At 42.1% G+C, this 20,849-nt stretch overlaps 1 protein-coding gene across 2 annotated transcripts in view; it reads right to left on the bottom strand.

The window, feature by feature from the left end:
* The window catches only part of PTPN14 (protein tyrosine phosphatase non-receptor type 14), a 183,451-nt gene that overhangs the window by 90,939 nt on the left and 71,663 nt on the right, over positions 1 to 20,849 (bottom strand). For both annotated transcript variants that reach the window (XM_043923278.1, XM_043923279.1), the window contains exon 3: positions 10,141 to 10,310. In XM_043923278.1, coding sequence (XP_043779213.1) covers positions 10,141 to 10,310 — 170 coding nt within the window. The remainder of the gene's footprint in view (positions 1 to 10,140; positions 10,311 to 20,849) is intronic.

The raw sequence follows: 20,849 nt of genomic DNA, 5'->3' as shown, positions 1-20,849 counted from the left end.
TTTCACGTTTGGATATAAAACCATGACTCTGGGAAAGCGTAATCTATCTTGATAGACAGCAAACTACTTTTTCAAATAAGCTATGTTTGCTTAAAATTTGGGTGGTTTCTTTTTTTTTTTTTTGGCCCTACAGAACATTTGGTACCTTTCTGAGGGATGGAATCTTTTATGAGTCATCAGAGATAAGGCAGATATTAAAAGCAATAAAGAGGGAAAATCTGAAAGACTTGAGCCACATCTCCACCACATGAAGTACAAGAACATGTTATCTGGCACTCTGGAGTGATCTGACATAGAAAGAAACTTTTCAAACAAGGATGCAAGGAGAACGATACTCCCACATCCATCTGGACCATCTCCAGTTTCTGGTAGGTGGCTAAGGCATGAAGACAGCTGGACTCTGAGTGCCATAGATCCAGATGGGCCAATGTGGAGATACGGGTTGATCGCAGTATTGAGAAGCACGCCAGTTATATAGAAAGTAGAAGTATGAGCGGTCACAACCTAAATGCCTACAGAGCCAGCAGGTCACATGAAGGAGTCCATATTGCACCACAGGGAGTCGGGGTAATGGGCAAACTGGATAGCACATGCCCACCTGCAAGGCATCCAAATCCAACTCTTTAAAAAATGGTCCAGGTACAACAAAACCCACCAGTAGACCAGAACCAGCTCTCACACTGCCAGTTCATCATCTCTGACTTCACAGGTACTGCTGCCCTTGCGTTTCTCTGCTGACCCTTCAGGAAGAACTAACCCCCACTCTTGTTTCTCTAGTAAAGCTGGGGAGTTGGGGGACACATGGACAGAAGTACTTCTCTGGCAGTGAAATGTAAAGGATTCAACTAATTTGATGGATGAAATCTCCACTTAATTAGTAATAAAACTTCTATTAGGGGAAAAAAACCCACAATCCTTTTTCAGAGAATGATAATAGAGCCCCCTTTATGGGGTTGTAGCCTGGTGGCTCAGACGGTAAAGAATCCGCCTACAATGTGGGAGATCTGGGTTTGATCCCTCGGGTTGGGAAGACCCCCTGGAGGCGGGGCATGGCAACCCACTCCAGTATTCTTGCCTGGAGAATCCCCATGGACAGAGGAGCCTGGTGGGCTGCAGTCCGTGGGGTCACAAAGAGTCAGACACAACTGAGCGACTAAGCACACAGGTGAGGACCAAAAAAGAAAATACTGAAAATACTGCAGCACCTCGCACATAGATGCTAGCCACTCTCATGGTTCCTGCTATTAAATTCTGTCGAGTGACGGAATACCAACTACCTTCTTCCACAGAACCCCACAGAGTTATATTCTCAGGCCCTGCTGGCTAGGCTTGGAAGTCTTGTATTGGGTCAGAAAACAGCCAAAAAAGCACAAAATAGGACTCTATGCTTTCTAGATGCTGCTGCGGCTCGGGCACTGTGGGGCTCTTTAACGTGGGAGTCTCGCACGCCTGCCACTTCCCTCCTCCCTACCCACCCATTCTGCCCCAACTTAAGATTCTAAAACATCTACCCCACCGCCCCCCACCACCACCTCTCTCTCCCTGCAAGACTTTTTAAAAACCCCAGTATTGAAATTAACACACTCCTCCCAATCCCACCCATTATAATGGTATCCCAACAAATCCGAGAAATACTTTTTAAGGAAGTGGATGCTTTAAAAAAAAAAATCCATACAGCATAGCTGGCATGCTTTGACGCGACAAAACACCTCTTCTCATCGCTACTGTTTACCTTTCCCCTCTCTCCACCTCTTAGCTGAAGGTAAACGCTGTTGCATGGGATCACTGGGTTCTACTAGGCTTTTGAAAAAATTGAACATTCTAAAATTTTAATCCCTGCTCTATTATAAATCTTTATTACTCCATGAGTCAAATGTTGGATCTTTCCCAGTCTTCTGCAATGCAACTCTGATAAAGAACCGTTTGGAATCAGTGAATCAGTGAATAAACAAATGAATAAATGTATATCTTTGAAGATCAGAGAATGCACAAAATTGTTACCCCTGCTTAAGACACCAAGTTATTTCCAAGCAGCTCAACAGAAACACATGATTTTGTTTGCTTTTGAGAATTTCAGAACAGATATCAAATACTAGTAAATACACATTAGCCATATGATTGAAAATGAGAATTTTAACAAAGAAACAACCAGATTGTATTTAAGTACTAACTTCATTTTATCTGGGTACACCTCATTGTTCCATTGCCTAAATTGCTATCTCTCTACGTATTCTTGCAAACGAGATCTTTTTCCCCGAGAGGGGAAAGAGAAGGATAAAAAGGATATCCACACATGTGGAAGACTTGGTATGATGAGGTAGGCGCTAAGGTGTGCTTTTGCTTTAATTAATAAAAGTCTAAACTTTGGAAAGGCATCCTCTTTATAGAAAAACGTAAGGAAATCCTAGTTGAGGACTGAGATAAGCTAATTGATCAGCTTCCCTAAAGGAAATTCAACTGATTTTAGAATATTAATGGCTCCCCCAACCCTGCAGGATTTTTCCAGTAAGTCAAGTCCTGGGGCAGAAATGGTTACCAAGACCTCAATTTTATTTGCATATTTTCATTCTGTTGTTGTTTAGTCATTAAGTTGTATCTGACTCTTTGCAACCACATGGACTGCAGCACACCAGGCCTCCCTGTTCCACACTATCTGCCAGAGAGTGCATACAGTGTGAAAATTTTACTTTTGTTTGCCTGTGGATTTTATTATTATTATTATTTACTCTTTCTCTTTGATCACACTCATAACAGCAGACTCAGATCCACCCAGCGAGTCACAAGGCAACAATAAAACAAGCAGAGATGAACGAACAGGGACGTAGGCAGCAGGCTGTCCTGGGCAGGACTGGCTACAAAATTTGTGAAGTCTAGTGAAAAATGAAATGCGGGGTTCATTATTCAAAAATCATTAAGAATTTCTGGGACTTCCCCAGTGGTCCAGTGGTTAAGGCTCCAAGCTTCCACTGCAGGGGGCACAGATTCAATCCCTGGTCAGGGAACTAAGATTCCACATGCTGCCTGGCACAGCCAAAAAAAAAAAAAAAGAATCATTAAGAATTTCAAAAGAATGACAGCAGAGCACAAAGCCAAGTTCAGTACCTCTCTGAGTGTGGGGCCCCATGCAAATAACCGCACAGGTCACAGGCCCACAAAGCTGGGCTAGGAAGACACTTACCAGGCTCCCCATGATTCACGAAAAGAGCAAGAAAGCCTACGCCAGGAAGTAAATAACATGAGCAGTGTAAGCTTTACAGACAAACTCCAATTTCCAATAAATCAAATATGTGGAAATGAAATAAACGCCACTTGGAGATACAGCTCTTTCAGAAGCGAGAGGACATGTTGAGATCTGTTCATTATATACTCCCACTGACTAGCAAAGTGTCTAACGTGGAATAGGTGCTTAACACAAAGGTTGAAATAAAAAATAACGCAAATGGCAACTCACATTTTCATCAACTCATCTCCTTTGGGGAATCAATTCTTCTTGCCTTCAAGATGGCTGTTTGTGGCACACAGCCATTCTCCTCTCTCATCTCATCATACGTGATGTTGGCCACACAGTATAATGTTTGAGATTAAATCTCAGTATCAACAGCATCTTAAAATATCTGCCAGAAACAATTTCATTCTCAATCATCAGACAGAGAGAGAACAAGTTCTCATTCACTGGCTGGAGCTGGCTAGGAGAAGGATTTGCCATTCTCAGCAAATTATATTATCCACAGGGAATTCATGCTGAATCTTAAGTCTGACTTGAAGGGAGTCCCTATTTCCCAGCCCACGGGTAAACTTTAAATAGCCATTAAAATGACATTTCAAAATAATAAAAGAACTCAGAGAACCGGAGGAACAAAATAAATGGTGTTGTAAAAGGAAATGGAAATGTTACCATAATTAGAGCTTTTAAAAGAGACATTTTAAACACTGGTTGAACGCTGACTTGTTTACAATAGCACTCGAGGCAGATGGCAAGAGACTAAGGAGGAAACTTGAGGTATTTACAAGAAAGGTAAGGTGAAGAAAGCTTTTGTAAGGTCACTGGAACCACTTCTGGAAGCCTAGTTAAAAAACAAAAAAATTAAAACACCAGTTTGACCTTCACAGGGATGTAAAAAGTCTTCAGCGAATCTACCTTAAACATCAATAGAAATGCCAACAGCCCAAAACATGTAACTGGAAGAAAAGTGGGGTACCACTCCCCACCACCATCTAACATTGTAATGCCGTTGTAACTCCCTAGTCACTCACCATCACAACAGAAAATGCACTCACGCTCTTTATGGCACCTGAACAGTGCAGCTTTCGACGTGGCCATGTATTTCCAGTTGGTGGAATGACACGTTGTCCCATTAGTTCTTCCCAGACAAGGAATTACATTTAACATTGTCAAAGGCCCCCTACTAGTTCATAAAGAGATTAAGAATTTTTTTCAAAACCTCTCTGGAAATAACTGCTAGGCAGTTTTACCAAGCAGACTAGCATGTAGCCTCATCGTCCAGTACTTTAGGGAAGGTGGGGGATGTACAGGAGAAGAGTGATATCAAGAGAAGAGCGCCCCACAGAGGCTGAGAAGCACAGAAAATACAGAGGCTGCGCCCACTAGGTGGAGGGAGCCTGCAACAGGTCCCACCGACCTGGGGTTTCCAACAGATGTGCTACAAAGTGCCGAGACTGCCCTTGGATGGCAGAGCAAATGTGCTGGCCACAGCGGTGGGCCCACTGCTTTGTCTAAACGACGCTCACCTCTAGGAGCGCGGACCACCCCACCTCCACAGCGGGCTACAAATGTGTCCTGGAAAAGAAGGAAAGGTTATCTGGCCTCCTTAGGACAATTAGAAGCCCCTTGCCGCCTGCTGCTGAGTTGCTCAGTTGTGCCCAACTCTTTGTGACCCCTTGGATTTTAGCCTGCCAGGCTCCTCTGTCCATGGGATTTTTCAGGCAAGAATACTGGAGAGGGTTGCTATTTTCCTCCTTCAGGGGATCTTCCCAACCCAGGGATAGAACCCACATCTCCCAAGTCTCCTGCATTGTAGGCAGATTCTTTACCCACTGAACCATCCGGGAAGTCCAGAAGGCCCTTAGCAATATGCAAATAGACCATTCAACAGGGATAATGCAAAGACAAACATGTTCTGATAACGGAAAAATGCCCCAGAATCGAAAATTTTAGAAATCATGCATGCAGTCAAGGAACTTCAACCTCGAAGCCAATTCACTCTTCAAAAATTACTTCTTCTCTTACAAAGTGTTCTCTTTAGTATTGAAAAAACTAAAGAGGGACTTCCTCACTGGAGGAAGACTTGGAAAAACCCCAGACCTAAAAGAAAAGCAGTGATCTTGGCCAGCAGCTTTCTGGTTTCCCCTGGCTATTATTAAGGATCCTTCTGTTTGACTAAGAATTTCTCCACCTCTCACAAACCATCTTTTTTCATTCCATGTCCAGAAAAGTCTGAACACCATGTGTTTATAATGAGCCTGTTGCTATGCACATCGTTAAAACACATTACAAAAATCTTTCCTTTGAGTCAGGAGGAGGGCAGAACGGGGGAAGATAAACTCCTAACCAGAGTTCCGTTGCTGAACAGAAAAGCTGGCAAAAAGGCAGAAGAGAAGCCAAGCAAAATGGAAAAAATTATGGTGGTCCATCCTTGAGTCATTTTAACCAAAGGGGGAAAAACGAACATTTTTAAAGCCCCAAGGTAATGCATCTTACAGCTTGGAGAGAATTCTCTCCCTAATCTCTTTCATTTTCATGGTTTCATGACTCATCCTCCATCTGTCTCTTAATGTGTCCTCTTCACCAGCTTTTTCACACTTCTTCAAGAATATTAAGAGGTTTTTTTTCCCCCCTTTCATGAGTACTTCTGTGTGTATTCTCCTTCTGATAACTTTGGTCTTCTAGTCAATCACCACCTAAGTGTTGGTTCTGAACTGTCTGTTTCATCCCTGACTCCACCATAGCTATCTTGGCATTTTTCCCTCACTTATGAAGAGGCTTGTTTTTGAAAAGTATCTGGGAGATGAGAGGAAACACGGTACATCAGAATTAAAGGGGAAAAAAACAGGGGCTTCTCTGCTGGTCCCGTGGTTAAGAATCTGCCTGCTAATTCAGGGACACAGGTTCAATCCCTGGTTCGGGAAGATACCACATGCCATGGAGCAAGTAAGCCCGTGGACCACAGCTGCTGAGCCTGTGCTCTAGATCCCGGGAGCCACAACTACTGAAGCCCACACGCCCGAGAGCCCGTGGTCCACAAGAGAGGCCACCACAACGAGAAGCCCGCACACTGCAACTAGAGAGGAGCCCCTGCTCGCCACAGCTAGAGAAAAAGCCCACAAAGCAACAAAGACCCGGCGCGGCAGAAAACAAATAAGTAAAAAAAAAAATTTTTTTTTTAATTTTAAAAGACAGTGTCTCAATTTTCTAATTTAAGAAACTTCGATCATCTTAATAAAGTCAATCACCTTCTTAAACAGCATGCAGTCAACATCCTTCTCCAATTTTTGTTGTATTGTTCCAAATACCATATTAACCTGCAAGTTTTCAAGGGTAGAACTGTCTGAAGACGAGAAATGAAATACACATAATGAAATATACATTAAATATATCTTCATTTCACCTCTATTTTTATATAGATTCACAGAGAGAGAGAATTCTAACTTCTTTTTTCTTATTCAGAGAAGAAATGGCTAATGTTATAGAACCTGTTTTACTCTCAAATAGAGGTAGCCAAATCACTGCAAACATGTGTTGCGTGAAAACAAGTGTGGTGGGCTCCGGACAAAGGCTTATTTTTGAAGCACAGATGGTTGAATGGTTGCCTCCTCCAAAGGGTTGCCCGCAATGAAAGACAGATCTCTAGTTCTAATCTATGCAGACATCTTACTGTGCGGGGCATCACAAAGACTAACTGTTCTGTGTCAAAGCTGCGGATCCCAGGTGCTCTCAGAAGCCCAAGTCCATCTGCACCTGAGACGCCTGGTCACTCAGGAAACAGGGACTGACTGGAGAGCCGGTCACTAACCGACTCCTCGTGAATGCTGCTGGGGCCTTCGGTGAAACAGTCCTCTGGGATCCCCCCCGACCACTGCTTCTCCTCGGCCGCTCTGCCTGGAAGACAGTTTCAATATTCAGTGCAGACCCCAGATGCTTCTAAAACCTCCCAAGAAGGTTCATATTCCCGAGGGCTCCTAATGACTGTTAGTATTACAGCTCTCTTCCACTTGAATTCAGCTCATCTGTTCACCTCTAACATCAAACTCAGAAATCCTGAACACTCCAAAATGTTCTGGTTCTGTCTGAACCAGGCCTCCTTTGCACTCTGGTCTATATGTCCAAAACTAAGGGTGAGTCTCAGTGAGCCAAATCTGGGTCATAGTTGGTGGCCCTCAACCTTCCCAAGTATATATATATTCCTTTTTTCTCTTCTTTTTCTTTTTTTTGGTCACACCGTGTGGCTTATGGAATTAGTTCTCCAACCAGGGATGGAGCCCAGGGCCCCCACAGTGAGAGCACCAGCCCTGAGCCCAACCCTGATGGAATTCCCTACTTTTTTTCTTGTCTTTATCCCTCTATCAGTGTTCCTTTATTTATTTATAACACTTTTCGCTCTTGTTTCTCCATCTCTCCAGCATAAGTCTTTGACCTGCTCTGACATCCCTTGGCACATTTCAGTTTTCGGGCCCTCTGGGACAACAAAAAATTCCTGCAATGCTGGTGCATGGGGGTGGGGAGGGGAGTACCAAAAAACTCCTAATGCAAACCCAGCTCCTAATTACAAATATCCTTCCCCACAGAGAGAAGGTTACACCTGAAATTTACATAGGTTACTTCCAGAGTTTAAGTCTAAAAAAACGTCCTTCAAAGTTCTGAATTATTTTCAGTTAGTTTTTCTGATCAAACAATAGTAAGAGAGTCTGCTTCAAACTCCTGTGTTGAGAAACACTTCTTTCCTTCCTTATCAAACCTCTTACATGAACCAAACTAACCAAGCAAGAAGTTCCTACTCTATACCTCAAGTTTTGAGATTTAAACACGTTTTGTTTCAGCTTACATAGGCAAATACTGACAATCAAATAATGCAGCATTAAGTTTACTTACCTAGAAAATCTAAAACTGTAAAGAGCTTTAGAGGTTAACTAATTTATTGATTCCCAAGCCTGGATGAACATCAGAACTACCTGAGGAATATCACTGATTTTAAACAACACATCCTTGTGATCCCCAGCCTGAGACATTCAAGTTCAGGCTTCTGGTGCCGTCCTAGAATCCATATTTCGAATAAATGCTTTGGGTTAATTATGATCCAGCAAGCCCTGGTCTGAGAACCACTGATGATTCCAACATCCCATCCAATATGGCAGTTTCCTCTTCAAGACACCACACAGGCTATTCACTCTGAGCTACAGCAATTCCAGAGACCAAGGAGCCTGCTCTTTTGTAGGTCTGCTTGTTCGACTTTTATGTGGCTTTAATTATTAGAAACTCTGTTCTTACGTCAAGCCAAATAACCAAAGTCTTTCAACTCCTTGAACTTCATTGTTACTGACTCTGAGCTGACACAGAATTCCCTCCCCATGAGAGTCCAAAGGCAGCTACTGTACCCTTGCAAGTCTTCATCTTTCTAAGCTTAAACAATCTTTTGTTTTTTTAACTTCATGAAGCATAATTTCTGAGTCTCTCACCACTTCAACTGCTCTTCCTAAACAGACATTACAGAATAAATCTGTCTAGAGGAACACCACTTCATTTTTTTTTTTTTCTTAGAGGCTGAACTTTTCTCAGTATGCATTAATTTATAGTCCCTGTTTCACCCTTGGCACTCATGGTTTTGCATTTAAAGGTCCAAGAGCTATGAATCAGCAAGTATTTATTAACGTAATGCTGTGTTCCTAACACTGTGTAAAGTACTCAAGAAGGATTCAAAAGCTGGAGGAAATCATCTTGATCTGATTTGACTTGAGGAGATTTGAGGAGATAATTTCTTAGACAGAAAGGACTTAAATGAAATCATTCAAAAACAGCACACGATGGTATATAATCAAGTGCTTCAAATGAATGACACCTGAAAGACTGATATAGGTTTCCTGGGTCAGTCAGCTCTCTCAGAGCCTCTGTTTTATAGAAACACCACCTATGTAACAATAGTTTGGATTAAAAAAAGAAGAAGATGGACACTATCACCGTAAAATGTAAATAAAAATTTCAACTGCATCCTTATTTCAGAAATTGAAAATCTAAGAAATGACACATATAATAATCAAGTAGCATACTGTTCCTTTCACCCCAGATGTCACTGGCATTGCTTCCAAAGCACTTTGAATGCCATGATCTGAGTAAAAGGCTTATAAGTAGAGAGTTTATGCAATTTTATTCATTACTGGAAATAACCGTTTGATAAAACACCCCCCCCCACACACACACACCTGCATATTTTAAGGAACATCAATAAAAACGTACTCATTTCATTCACAGAGCTTCGGACTAATCAGATCATTCCAGACTTAGATGCAAATCCCTCACTTTACAGATGGGGGAGAAACACCATTTCAAAGGCCACACAGTTTCTCCCAGGTAAAGCAACCAATGAGCAAGAGGGTGGAGCCAATCCCCGGGTCTCTCTGCCTCCTGGCTTCCAGTTTCTTTGTATTAAACCCACCAAACCAAGCCTTACCCTGTCTGAGCTTTCCTCAACTCTACTCCCATCTTCATGACCTTCTCAATCCTCAAATGCAAAGTCAGACGATGCATTTTGTTTGGAGACATTTAGAGGGAAGGAGTGGACCAAACAGCATTAGGTGGTTAATTAATTTTTTTTAATTAAATTCTAGCATATTTATTTTACTCACAGTCTCTTAACTAATATTTCTATGCTTCTAGACACAAAATTCTACCTGTCTCAGGATCACTGCTACCTCACAAGCAGAAGGAACCACTGGCATGAGCTACACGGATTCAAACAAGAATTCTAAAGCTGCAAAGTGACTGCTAACCAATCCCCACCTACCTCACCCTCTCCTCCACTACACACACACACACACACACACACCCCTAAATCAACCAGCTCATCTACCTCCTCTGAAGCCTGGCAGTCCACACCCTTACTTGGAGCACGGAGAAAAACCTGCACCTACCTTGTGGCTTCCTGCTGAAGCCATGACACATTTGGCACATAGAACATGACTCCAAAGAAAAGCAGAGGCTCATTAGCGAATTTGTCCAGATGTTTCTTCAGAGGTTTCTCCAGCTCCACCCATCGTGCTTGCTGGCTCTTGCTGAGAAACCAAAGGCCAAAGTAGTGTGTCTAGGTAAAAAGACAAGACAGCATCAGTTCAGGCCTCCTAAGGGGCATCCTGAGACCACACAGGAAATATGACTCCAGCGTCTAACCTCACCTTTGGTCCCCCAGCCTGGACACAAGGATCCAGCTTTTATTTTGAAACCAGAGGCACACAGGACTGTAAACCACCCCGAGTCTCCAGATGGCAGTGTTCCCACCCATGGCTGCTACTTGCACATGTGGGTACAGATGCACCTCTGTTAGGTAAGGGCAGTGGGTGATACAGAGTGGAGACCATGCGGGCTTATTCTAAGATCTCGAGGCTGACGTCCCTGTGCCTTCAGAACGCCTCGTGATCTCACATGGAGCTCGCCGGCAGAGGCAGAGACAGCTCCTGCACCTGCTGCAAAGTAACCTCCTGCTCAGCTCCGAAGATGAACCCTTCTGCCTATGTTAAGTGTCCGCAGCATAGAATATTTTCATAGGGTACCTGATCTGAACAGAAAATGGATTCACTCTAAGCTTTAATGAAGTACTTTAAAAAACATTAGCCTCGACCACTTCATTATACATGAACTGCAGCGAGTCTCTCCCCCATATTAAGCTGGAGAGTGGAAGGAGTCGCTCTTCGCAGCTGCCACAGGAGCCCCCAGTGGCTGTTCTTGGCAGATTAGTGGGGGGGATTTGATAGATGAAAGTGAGGTTTTTCACCCTTGGACTTGAAGCCTCAACTGGTTGAGTTTTGAACAACGTGCTAAATGATTAAAACAGGTACTTTTATGCATCCAATCCTGTCTTTATATTAATTCATGCTAGGATTTCAGGATTAGCACAGCAGTCAACCAAAAAAAAAAAAAAAATAGATCACTGCTTTTGAAGCATTCTTTTATATTTCAATTATAGCCTAGAATGGTTTACAGCACACCTGGAAATCTGCCTTCAAAGGCATGATTTCATTACAATGTTTAATTTCCAAAGGCATTTTTGTGCCCAAGTTCCCACTACAGCTGGCTGCACCCTCAACGATACAGTACATCAATCCCCGTCACCACACCACCAAAATGTGTAATTAAGTCTTGACTCTGAGTTTACTAGAAAACCAGACTTATCCTTCCCTATATAAAACTGCAGATCTAAATATTCTAAAGGATATTTTTAAATGTGTGAGCTTTCAGATGGGACCGTTTCCTCCACGATATTTCACAGGGCAAGTCCACACCAGAAATTTATGCATTTCTCAAGCAACAAAATGCCAACAAACAGAATCAAGGCTATATTTCTATTTAAAACTTAGGCCAACTTGCTTGAGTGAATTCTGACCCTATTGTTCATTTCCCAGCTCCAGCGAGTCCATTAGTTGTTCCAGTGTGACTGATGATATAGAAGAAATGAAATGTGGCTGAGGGGAAAGAAAATAGGCAAAAAAAAAAAAAAAGAAAGAAAATAGGCTTTGACGTCAGTTTATCTCCCAGCTTCTACACTCACTGTCTCCATAACTGTATGAGTGATGGAGCCTCCCAGAGTCTTGGAGCTTTCTCCTCTTCGAAATGGGGGTGGTGATTACCCCCACCAGCCACAGGCTGTTAGGGGCATAAATGAGATAAAGACCATTCACCATGTGCGTGGCCCACCTTACATAACTACTTCACAAATGGAACTTTCTGTTGCAGCTATGCATCATCACGATCATCAATCTCAGTAAAAAAAAAAAAGCAGACAAGCCTCAAGCATCTTTGTCATCAGCTGCTATTGGTATCCCTGTCAACCACAGAATCAGAAAACAGAAGTTATCTGGAAATAAAGGAGAACATGCAGGCAAAAGCAGAAGCTGGAAGGTCTACAAGTAACATAAAAATCTAAAAAGTATAAGGAAAAACTTCACAAAGCAGTGTCTCCCCAAAGAGTTTCTTTAAGAGTCTCATTAAAGGTGTTTATGGGACACTGGACTATCACTCTGAAGCTTTCCGAGGGGATCTATCATGTGGGCTTAGGCTAGCCTGAAAATGAGGCAATCTGGGGACTTAATTTAATAAACCATCTGAAAAAGATCCAATGCAGTTCTGCATTGCACCGAATTCCTTCACGGAGCACAGTGCCGTATAAGGGTATTCCACCCTATTTTGGATGACTAGGAGTGAGTCTGTATATGATAAATGAGGTAATATATGTAAGCAGTGATGGGCTATGTGATAATTATTTTACTTGGAAAAGAGCCCTTTTGTAAGCCTGGGTGGAGAAAGTGAGGGCAAACTTTGCAATTGCTTAGCAGGCCAACCACGATTTATCACCTTTCATTAAAAGCAGTCTTGACATTTGGAGGTATGATTTTACAGTCCCTACTTCACTCAAACTATAACATTCACTCAAATCAGTAGCACTTAAACTATAAAGGGTCCACAATAGCTGCATAAACATTCTATAATTGATTTTGCAAAAAAAAAAAAAAACAAGGTAACTTTTACTTCTCCTGTGCTTTAAAGTTTTTTAAGTTTCCTTTTCTCCTTCCCACCCAATCATTAAACCAGACCTGATCTCTGCTCTTCGGAAAAAAAAAAAAGGAAAGAAAAAACACCCTGAGAAAGTATTCCATGGAACACACATATACACACAGATGCGTGCATACACAGAAAAGGAAGGTGATGAGGTATAAGAGAATCATGGTGTGAAAATAGTCTTGAGCTGTAATTAATAGCACAGAATTCCAAATAACAAGGCAAACCACTTTTAAAGTCAAAACCTAATCCATGGCATAAGTTACTTTTGCTGCTACAATACAACCTTTTCCACAAAACACAGGGTATTTCTGGGTGACTCACATGCATTTATCCAATGAAACAATTATTTAACTATTCAAGAAATGGGGTTACAGTGCAGGAGAAGCAGATAACCTGGAGGACACAGTTTCTACCTGCTATGGCCAGAATGACCTAGTTTTAGAAGTGCTGAATTTGGTTATCCACCCCATCTGCACACTGTTTGGTAAAGCTCTGCTCCAAGTAAGGTTCTCCATTCCCACCTCATCCCTCCCTATTCTTCCTCTGTCATATGCCTGCTCTGGAGTGCTCGACAGAGGAGAAAGGCCCTGCCTCCTCTCATTACCCTGCTCTATGCAAGTTCACAAGGCTGCACGCTCACAAGACTCAGCCATGTCTCACAGTGCATCACAAGAAATAGAACCAGAACCTAACCTCTCACTTAAACTAACATGTGCACCAGTGAACTTCCTGTGTATCATCCAAGGGGCCATTAATCCCATCCAGCCTAGCTGAGGCCACACCAGGCCTGTGCATAAGCCACCCGCCAATTTCAACTCCAGCTGAATTCTGAAAGCTGAGCTCCTCTGCTAAACACGGCCACGTGGTTGAAGAAAATGTGGTGGATTCCGAACAGAAACCCCCTCCTCCATGACCGAAAGGATTCTACCACACTGGCCAAGTAAAATGCCTGAGACACTTGCTGGGTTTATCGCCAAAGCACCAAACATAAGCCAGGTCCATCTACGCCTCACAATACCTCTGTGTGAGCTCTAAATCCCATTCTATTTCCCTAGTTTTCTTTAGGAAAAAAAAAAAAACAGCTCTGGTGCCGTGAATTCTGCAATGAGTTCACTGAAGATAAGAAAAAGAAGACAGAAAAACCAGTTCCCAGGGAGAAGAACCACATCTCTAAATCAACTGCTAAAAATGCACGACTAAAATAACAATGGGAGAAGAGTCACCCTAAACTGTCATTTTCATATGAGTAGCTTCCTGGTTTATTTGGTTTGGAGTTTTGCATTTTAACAGGAAAGCATAAGTGTATGTGAGCCCACAAAAAATAGGTTTCTTCAGTGGCAGACTGGCCTGTAAATCCGCCAGCGTGAAAGTGAGATCCCTCTTGTGGGATCATCAAAAGACTGTAGTGAAGACGGCCTTTAAAAACAATTTGAGATGTTTCTGATTTGCTGTCCATTTATCTGTAAAAACGGTATTATCCCCCACAGTAGCTATTAATGAGGGTAAGGTTTGTTTGTTTGTTTTTTTAGGGTTTTTGTTTTTCTAGTTTTGTGACCAACAGCACAGCTTAAATGCTGTTTATAAGGGTTACAGACACAGTCTTGGCAATTACTAGGGACCAGGGATTAAACCCAATGATCTTATCTCAAGCATTTTGAAGAGGTAATCATCTAGAAGCAAAAGTTTAAAATACTTTGCATTAGGTTACAAGGGTTTCTATGTAGGTTCGGTTGTAAATTAAGAAGCAGAGAGGTTGAGATGCCTCCACATAAAATATAGAGGAATTACACACAAGCATTCAAACCTTCACTGAGGTATGGAAAATACTTCAAAAGATGACTGGACACAGACTCTGAAATAGCAGTTCACGCAATTACATTCCAAAGGCTTTGGAAAATAAACCAGCATACATCAGTTGGATAACTGCAAAAAACAACTTCTGCGCAATCAACCTCTACTCTGGAAGTCTGGGATTTCTACAACTGACACGTCTATAATTAACAACTGCACCATCTTCATTTTCCTAGGCAATCTCTTCGTAAAAGTACAGGAAAAGAAACTGCAGAGTAACACAGACCCAAGAAGCAAATCTCATAGCCAAGAAAAATCCCTCCTTCGGAGGCTATACCACTCACTTGGAATACACAAAAAGATGAAGACCAGGGGATTGCCTCACCTATAATCTGTCTATCTAGAAAAGAGACACTGGTGCCAATTTACCTTACAGAATTGACATAAAGCTAATCAGATTTCACATTATAATCTTTACAAAGACAAAACGCAGTACAAAATTCAGAAATCTCCCCAGCAGCCTACTCTTCAATCGTTTCTTAATCTTGGTTGATTATTTTAGTCCTCTGCAAATACAAACACATCTAGATGTGTTTAAGCTGGCTATAAAACACAGCAAATTCCATTATTATCTCACGGGGCCAGGGAATGAGGTGTTCGAGTACTCCCATTATCACAGATAAATTTCCAATTCCCAAAAGATTAACATAAAATCAAGCCATAGCAATGTTTTTAATGTAGGGTAGCTTTACTTTGATGAAAGGAAATGCATGTTAAGACTCTGCACCTTTATAAACTCTAGCCATTATGAAAATAGCACAATGTGAGACACTTCTACCATAGTTGCTAGCTTAGGATAAATCAGCTTTCAGTAAAGATGAAAATGTAAATCTGTAAAAGAAAAGGGGGATAACTTAGAGGACAATCACCAACCCTATGAAATGGTCATGGATTTTTTTTTAGACTCCTTTAAAAACCAGGACTCTTAGTCCAGCCTTAGAAGAGACCTAAGAGTTATCAAATCCATCCTTCCACAAAGAGCTAGATTTCCTATTAAAAAGTTATCTATCTTGAATAGAATATGGCCAAGAAGAGCAGTCTCAGGTGCTTTTGTTATTTATCCCTCTTTCATTTATTATATTTTAATTAAAGTGAAAGTGAAGTCACTCAGTCGTGTCTGACTTTTTGAAACCCTGTGGACTGTAGCCCTACCAGGCTCCTCCGTCCATGGGATTCTCCAGGCAAGAATACTGGATTGAGTTGCCACTTCCTTCTCCAGAGGATCTTCCCGACCCAGGGACTGAACCCAGGTCTCCTGCATTGCAGGCAGATGCTTTACCCTCTGAGCCACCAGGGGAGAAGTACAGTCAATTCTCTACCATATGCAAAATAGACAGCCAATGGGAACCTGCTGTTTGGCATAGCTCAGGGCTCTGTGACAACCGAGATGGGTGGGATGAGGCTGGGGGTAGGAGAGAGGTCCAAGAGGGAGGGGATATATATATATATAAACACACATAGCAGACTCACTTCATTGTACAGCAGAAACTAACACAAAATTATAACGCAATTATATTCCAATTTAAAAAAAACTCCGAAAAAATGTAGAGTCAAGATTATTCCTAAAGGAAGAATTCCAGCATATTTTTACATTTTATTGGAATTATTTATATTCCTTATTACTATTCAAGTGGTCTCCTTGCTTTTCTTAGAACAGCAGTATTAAGCAGAAATATAATGGGAGCCATATACGGAATTAAAAATTTTCTAGTAGCTACATTAAAAAGTACAAAGAAGTAAAATTCAAATTTCAATAAATTTTATTTAAAATGGTCATTCAAAATTTTATGCTTTTAACATGCAACTTCTTCCCTGGATCTTTCCTGGGTTGGGAAAATCCCCTGGAGGAGGAAATGGCAACCCACTCCAGGATCCCGACTTGGAAAATCTCACGGACAGAGTAGCTAGGTGGGCTGCAGTACATGGGGTCGCAAAGAGTCGGGCACGACTTAATGACTAACACATACTTACATATGTAACTGATATAAAAATGACTAATGAGATTATTTTAACTTTTTGTCATACTAGATCTTCAAAAGCTGCTGTCTATTTTATACTTATTGCATATCTGAGTTTAAGCGAGCCACACTTCAAGTGCTCGATAGCCACATGCAGCCAATGGCCATCCTACTGGACAGCACAATCTGAAACTGTTCAAGGAACTGAAAGATTTTGGCTCAGTGGAAGATCATAGTTTCTATGATCAAAGCCACCTAAAAATGCAACAAAGAGACTTGTGAAAGGGTGAGAGCCCACTCTCTGGAGGGGCCTGGGTGATACCTTTTTTATTAACTTTTTATTTTATATTGGACAATAATTGATTAACAATGTTATGTTAGTTTCAGGTGTACACTGAAGTGACTCAGTTATACATATGCAGTTATCTATTCTTTCCAAATTCTTTTCCCATTTAGGTTGTTACATAATACTGAGCAGAGTTCCCCATGCCCTGGAGCAGGTCCTTGTTGGTTACCCATTTTATAGCCGTGTGCACAAGTCCATCCCAAACTCCCGAACTACCCTTCCTCCCACCCATCCCCATCTGGCAAGCATAAGTTCCTTCTCTATGTCTGTGAGTCCATGTCCGTTTCTGTAAGTAAGTCCACTTGTATCATTTGTTTTCAGAGTCCGCATATAAGCGACATAGGATATTCCTCTTTGTTTGATCTGAGTGGTTTGTCTTGTCAAGGAGACCACGGTATTGAGTGCTGCCTGACACTGAGATATGGTGGCAATTCTGCAAAAACTAACTCATTTAATCCTCTCAACAACTCGTGGAGGCTGCTACTCTTACCCTCTCCATTCTCACGAAAACAAAAGCACAGGGTGGTTACAAAACTACCCAAGGTCACATAGCAAATCAGTGACAGAGCTGGGATTCAGACTTGGACAGGCTGATCCAAGCTCACAGTCCTAGCCACTAAACTCTGCTGTTGTCCATGTCCTTATTTTTCAAATATAAGACACAATCATAAGGCAGCACTGTTTTTAGCTATTTTTCTCCTAATCTAGGTCAGTTATTTTCCAGGCCTTGCAGGAGGTGGGAAAGGCACAAGGAGATGGGACTCCAGATAATCCTATCGATCCCCTCAGCAAACAGAGCAGCTCCATCTTATCTATTGGAGTCCCACCCAAGATTTCATTTGGGGAAAATGGAAAGGGTAAAATCCATTGATTCAAATATATTGTAACCATATTATCAGAATCCTAATTTTCTGAGTCTCCTTTATCTCTCAAGTCTCCTCCTTAATAAAAATTCCCAGTCAGAAACTCATACCTAATTTTTTTCTGAACTTATTCAAAAGAATTACATTTTTTTTTCTTAAAGGGTTCATTTTATTTCCTCTTGCCAGGTTCTTATTATGTCTACCTAATTGGCACCTCTTTGAGAAGGGAAAGGCAACCTACTCCAGTATTCTTGCCTGGAGACGTCCATGGACAGAGAGGAGCCTGGCGGGCTCCTCACAAAGACACGACTGAGTGACTGACGCTTACACTTATTTACTTCCTCCCGTCACCCCAATCCCCATCATTTTCCTGCCACTTGGTTCTTTTCTTACAATGCAAGGTGACTGTGCCATGCTTCAACTTGGAATCTTTTGACGGCTTTCTATTTCAAGGCAGTGTTTTTATTTCCCAAAGGATTCAAAGAGTATTTATTAGAAGGCTTAAATAACTGAAACCCTGAGCTCAACACATTTTTTTTTTAACCGCAGCACTTATGAGAGTGTTTCTCAAAGCATCTTACCACGGCCCCTTTTTCTGCTGCTACACATCCCTGGGTATTAGAACAGTGGAGTCAGCCTACCTGGACCATAAACGTGGACAGCAAGAGTAGCCACCTGGCAGACTTGTAAGAAGCATTAAATGAGCTGATCGACAAAAGGTGCTCAGCATAGCAAGTGGTACATTAAAAGGTGGTGATTATTTTAATTATTTTTGTGACACGTTTTAGGAACAATGTCCTATGGGATTTATTAAGAATTAAAAGTACTTAGTCAGATATATCAAACCCTTCAAAAGTGGTCTCCACCTACCTACCCACACTAACCCGTCCTCCCCTCTCTAACCCCTACACACACACACACACACACACACACACACACGCACGCACAGATCAGTACAAACTGCCCTCTGCCCTCCCCTGAAAAGTTCCATGTCCTTTCCTGTTTCTATACCTTGGCACAGGATGTTCCCTTTGCTTTGTTCCTTGTTTTTCCTATTCTCCCAGCTCTGGGGTTTTTGGGAGCAGGGACCCTGTCATATTCTGCTTCCCCAGGAGATGACGTTGCTAATCACATGAACCAGGCCTGGGAGCTGAAACGGCAGCAAAGCCATGCATTCAAAACCAGATCTGACCTTCGAAAAGTTTACCATATTAGTTCAGGGATTTTTGAGAAGAAGCCAACTGTTCTCCTGGCGTGGCCCTGCAATAAACCTCTTTTTTTTGCTCCAAACTCGGACATGTCGGTTTGGCCTCACTGTGTGTCAAACACACGAACCTGCATTCAGTAACAGGAGGATGAAGTCACACAGGACGCAGCCAAACACCACCAGAGAGACAAGTGAGGCCTCTGGTGACCCAAGGTGCCTCAAGATGACCTTTCATTTTGTTGGAAGAGGAATATGTGCTTAACACTAAAACATGTATCCTTTTACATTAATGCTTGAGTATATTTAAGAAATCACTGTTCATTCAATTAAAAAACAAGTTTACAATATGGACAGCGATCATTGTACATTTGTCAAAATCCACAGAACGTACAACACCAAGAGTGAACCCTCACATAAATTATGGGCTTTCAGTGATATGATGTGTTAATGTGGGTTCACTGACTCTAACAAGGGGACCACCCTGGCGTGGGTTGTTGACAGTGGGGGAAGCAGTGCGGGTGGGACAGGAGGTATATGGAACTCTGTGCTTTCCACTCAAATTTGCTATAAACCTAAAACTGCCTTAAAAAATACAACCTGTTTTGGGGTTTTTTTTTTTTTTGACCACAGCATGTAGCTTGCAGGATCTCAGTTCTCCAACCAGGGACTGAACCCGTGTCCTCTGCAATGGAAGCATGGGGTCCTAACCACTGGACTGCCAGGAAATTCCCTACAATGTTTTGGGCTTTTTGTTTTTATTTTTGGGGTGCATTGGGTCTTAGCTGTGGCATACAAACTGTTAGTTGTCACATGTGAGATCTTGGTCCCGGCCCAGGGATCAAACCTGGGCCCCCTGCATTGGGGGTGCAGAGTCTCAACCAATGAACCACCAGGGACCTCCCCCCCCTAGTCTATTTTTAAGTTATCTAATACAACACCAATTGTAATTAATGTAGATCAAAATTTAAATCAAAATTTATTTTATTTTCCTAATACAAAGCTACTATCAAGTTTAGGATACACCTAAACTATAAAACATGCGTGCTTTATGCCGATATACACACATATGCTTAAATGCGTACACCCTAATGTGCTACTAATAAGGAAAAAAGAGCCAACTATCAACCACCAAGGTCAGAACCTTTCATATGCTTATCCAGTTGTGTCAGTTACCAAGTTACATGTATGCTTTGGGCGGGACAGTCTCCCCCACAGGAAAAGAAAAGTCAAAGGAAGACCTGAACACCAAAACCAAAGTATAAACATGAGGACTGGTCGGGAAGCAAGTGCTCAGCTGAAGCATCCTCCAGAGGACAAGAGGCAGCCTGCAGTAGGTGCCAAGGGGACAGGAAGACCTTCCCTGACCCCAACTCCTGTGCAAATGGAAAGAGGGTGTGGATCCTGAGAGATGAGGAAAGAGATCAAATGTGATCATTTTCCAGAGGGACCACCCTGAGAACTGGGCAACGATATCCCAGGGCCCAGGACAATCACGGGCTCTTCCTTACCCTAAGGAGGGCTTGACTCTCAGGGGTCTGCCGTCATTTCAACACTGGCAACCGTTCAACCGCGGTCCCTTACCTACCAGCCTACAAAGCTCTCAAGAAACAAATGCTTGAGTGGGTCTCTCTCAAAAGTCTCTTCTCCTGAATGTCTATAAGACTGCAAAACAGCAGGGCTTGCTTATTACCAAAGGGCATATTGCTCTAAGAGTCTCTTATAAAGAGAGGTAACGTGACTGTCTGAATGGTGAATCCTGGGTTTGCTTAAAGCCCAAAGAAAACATGGGTCATGAGGAATCTTAAGAGGAACAAAACTTCCATTTTACAAGCTCCCACAAAAA

This window comes from Cervus elaphus, chromosome 14, assembly GCF_910594005.1.
Source record: "Cervus elaphus chromosome 14, mCerEla1.1, whole genome shotgun sequence".
Classification (NCBI taxonomy): Eukaryota; Metazoa; Chordata; class Mammalia; order Artiodactyla; family Cervidae; genus Cervus; species Cervus elaphus.
This window is presented reverse-complemented; position numbering and strand designations above follow the sequence as displayed.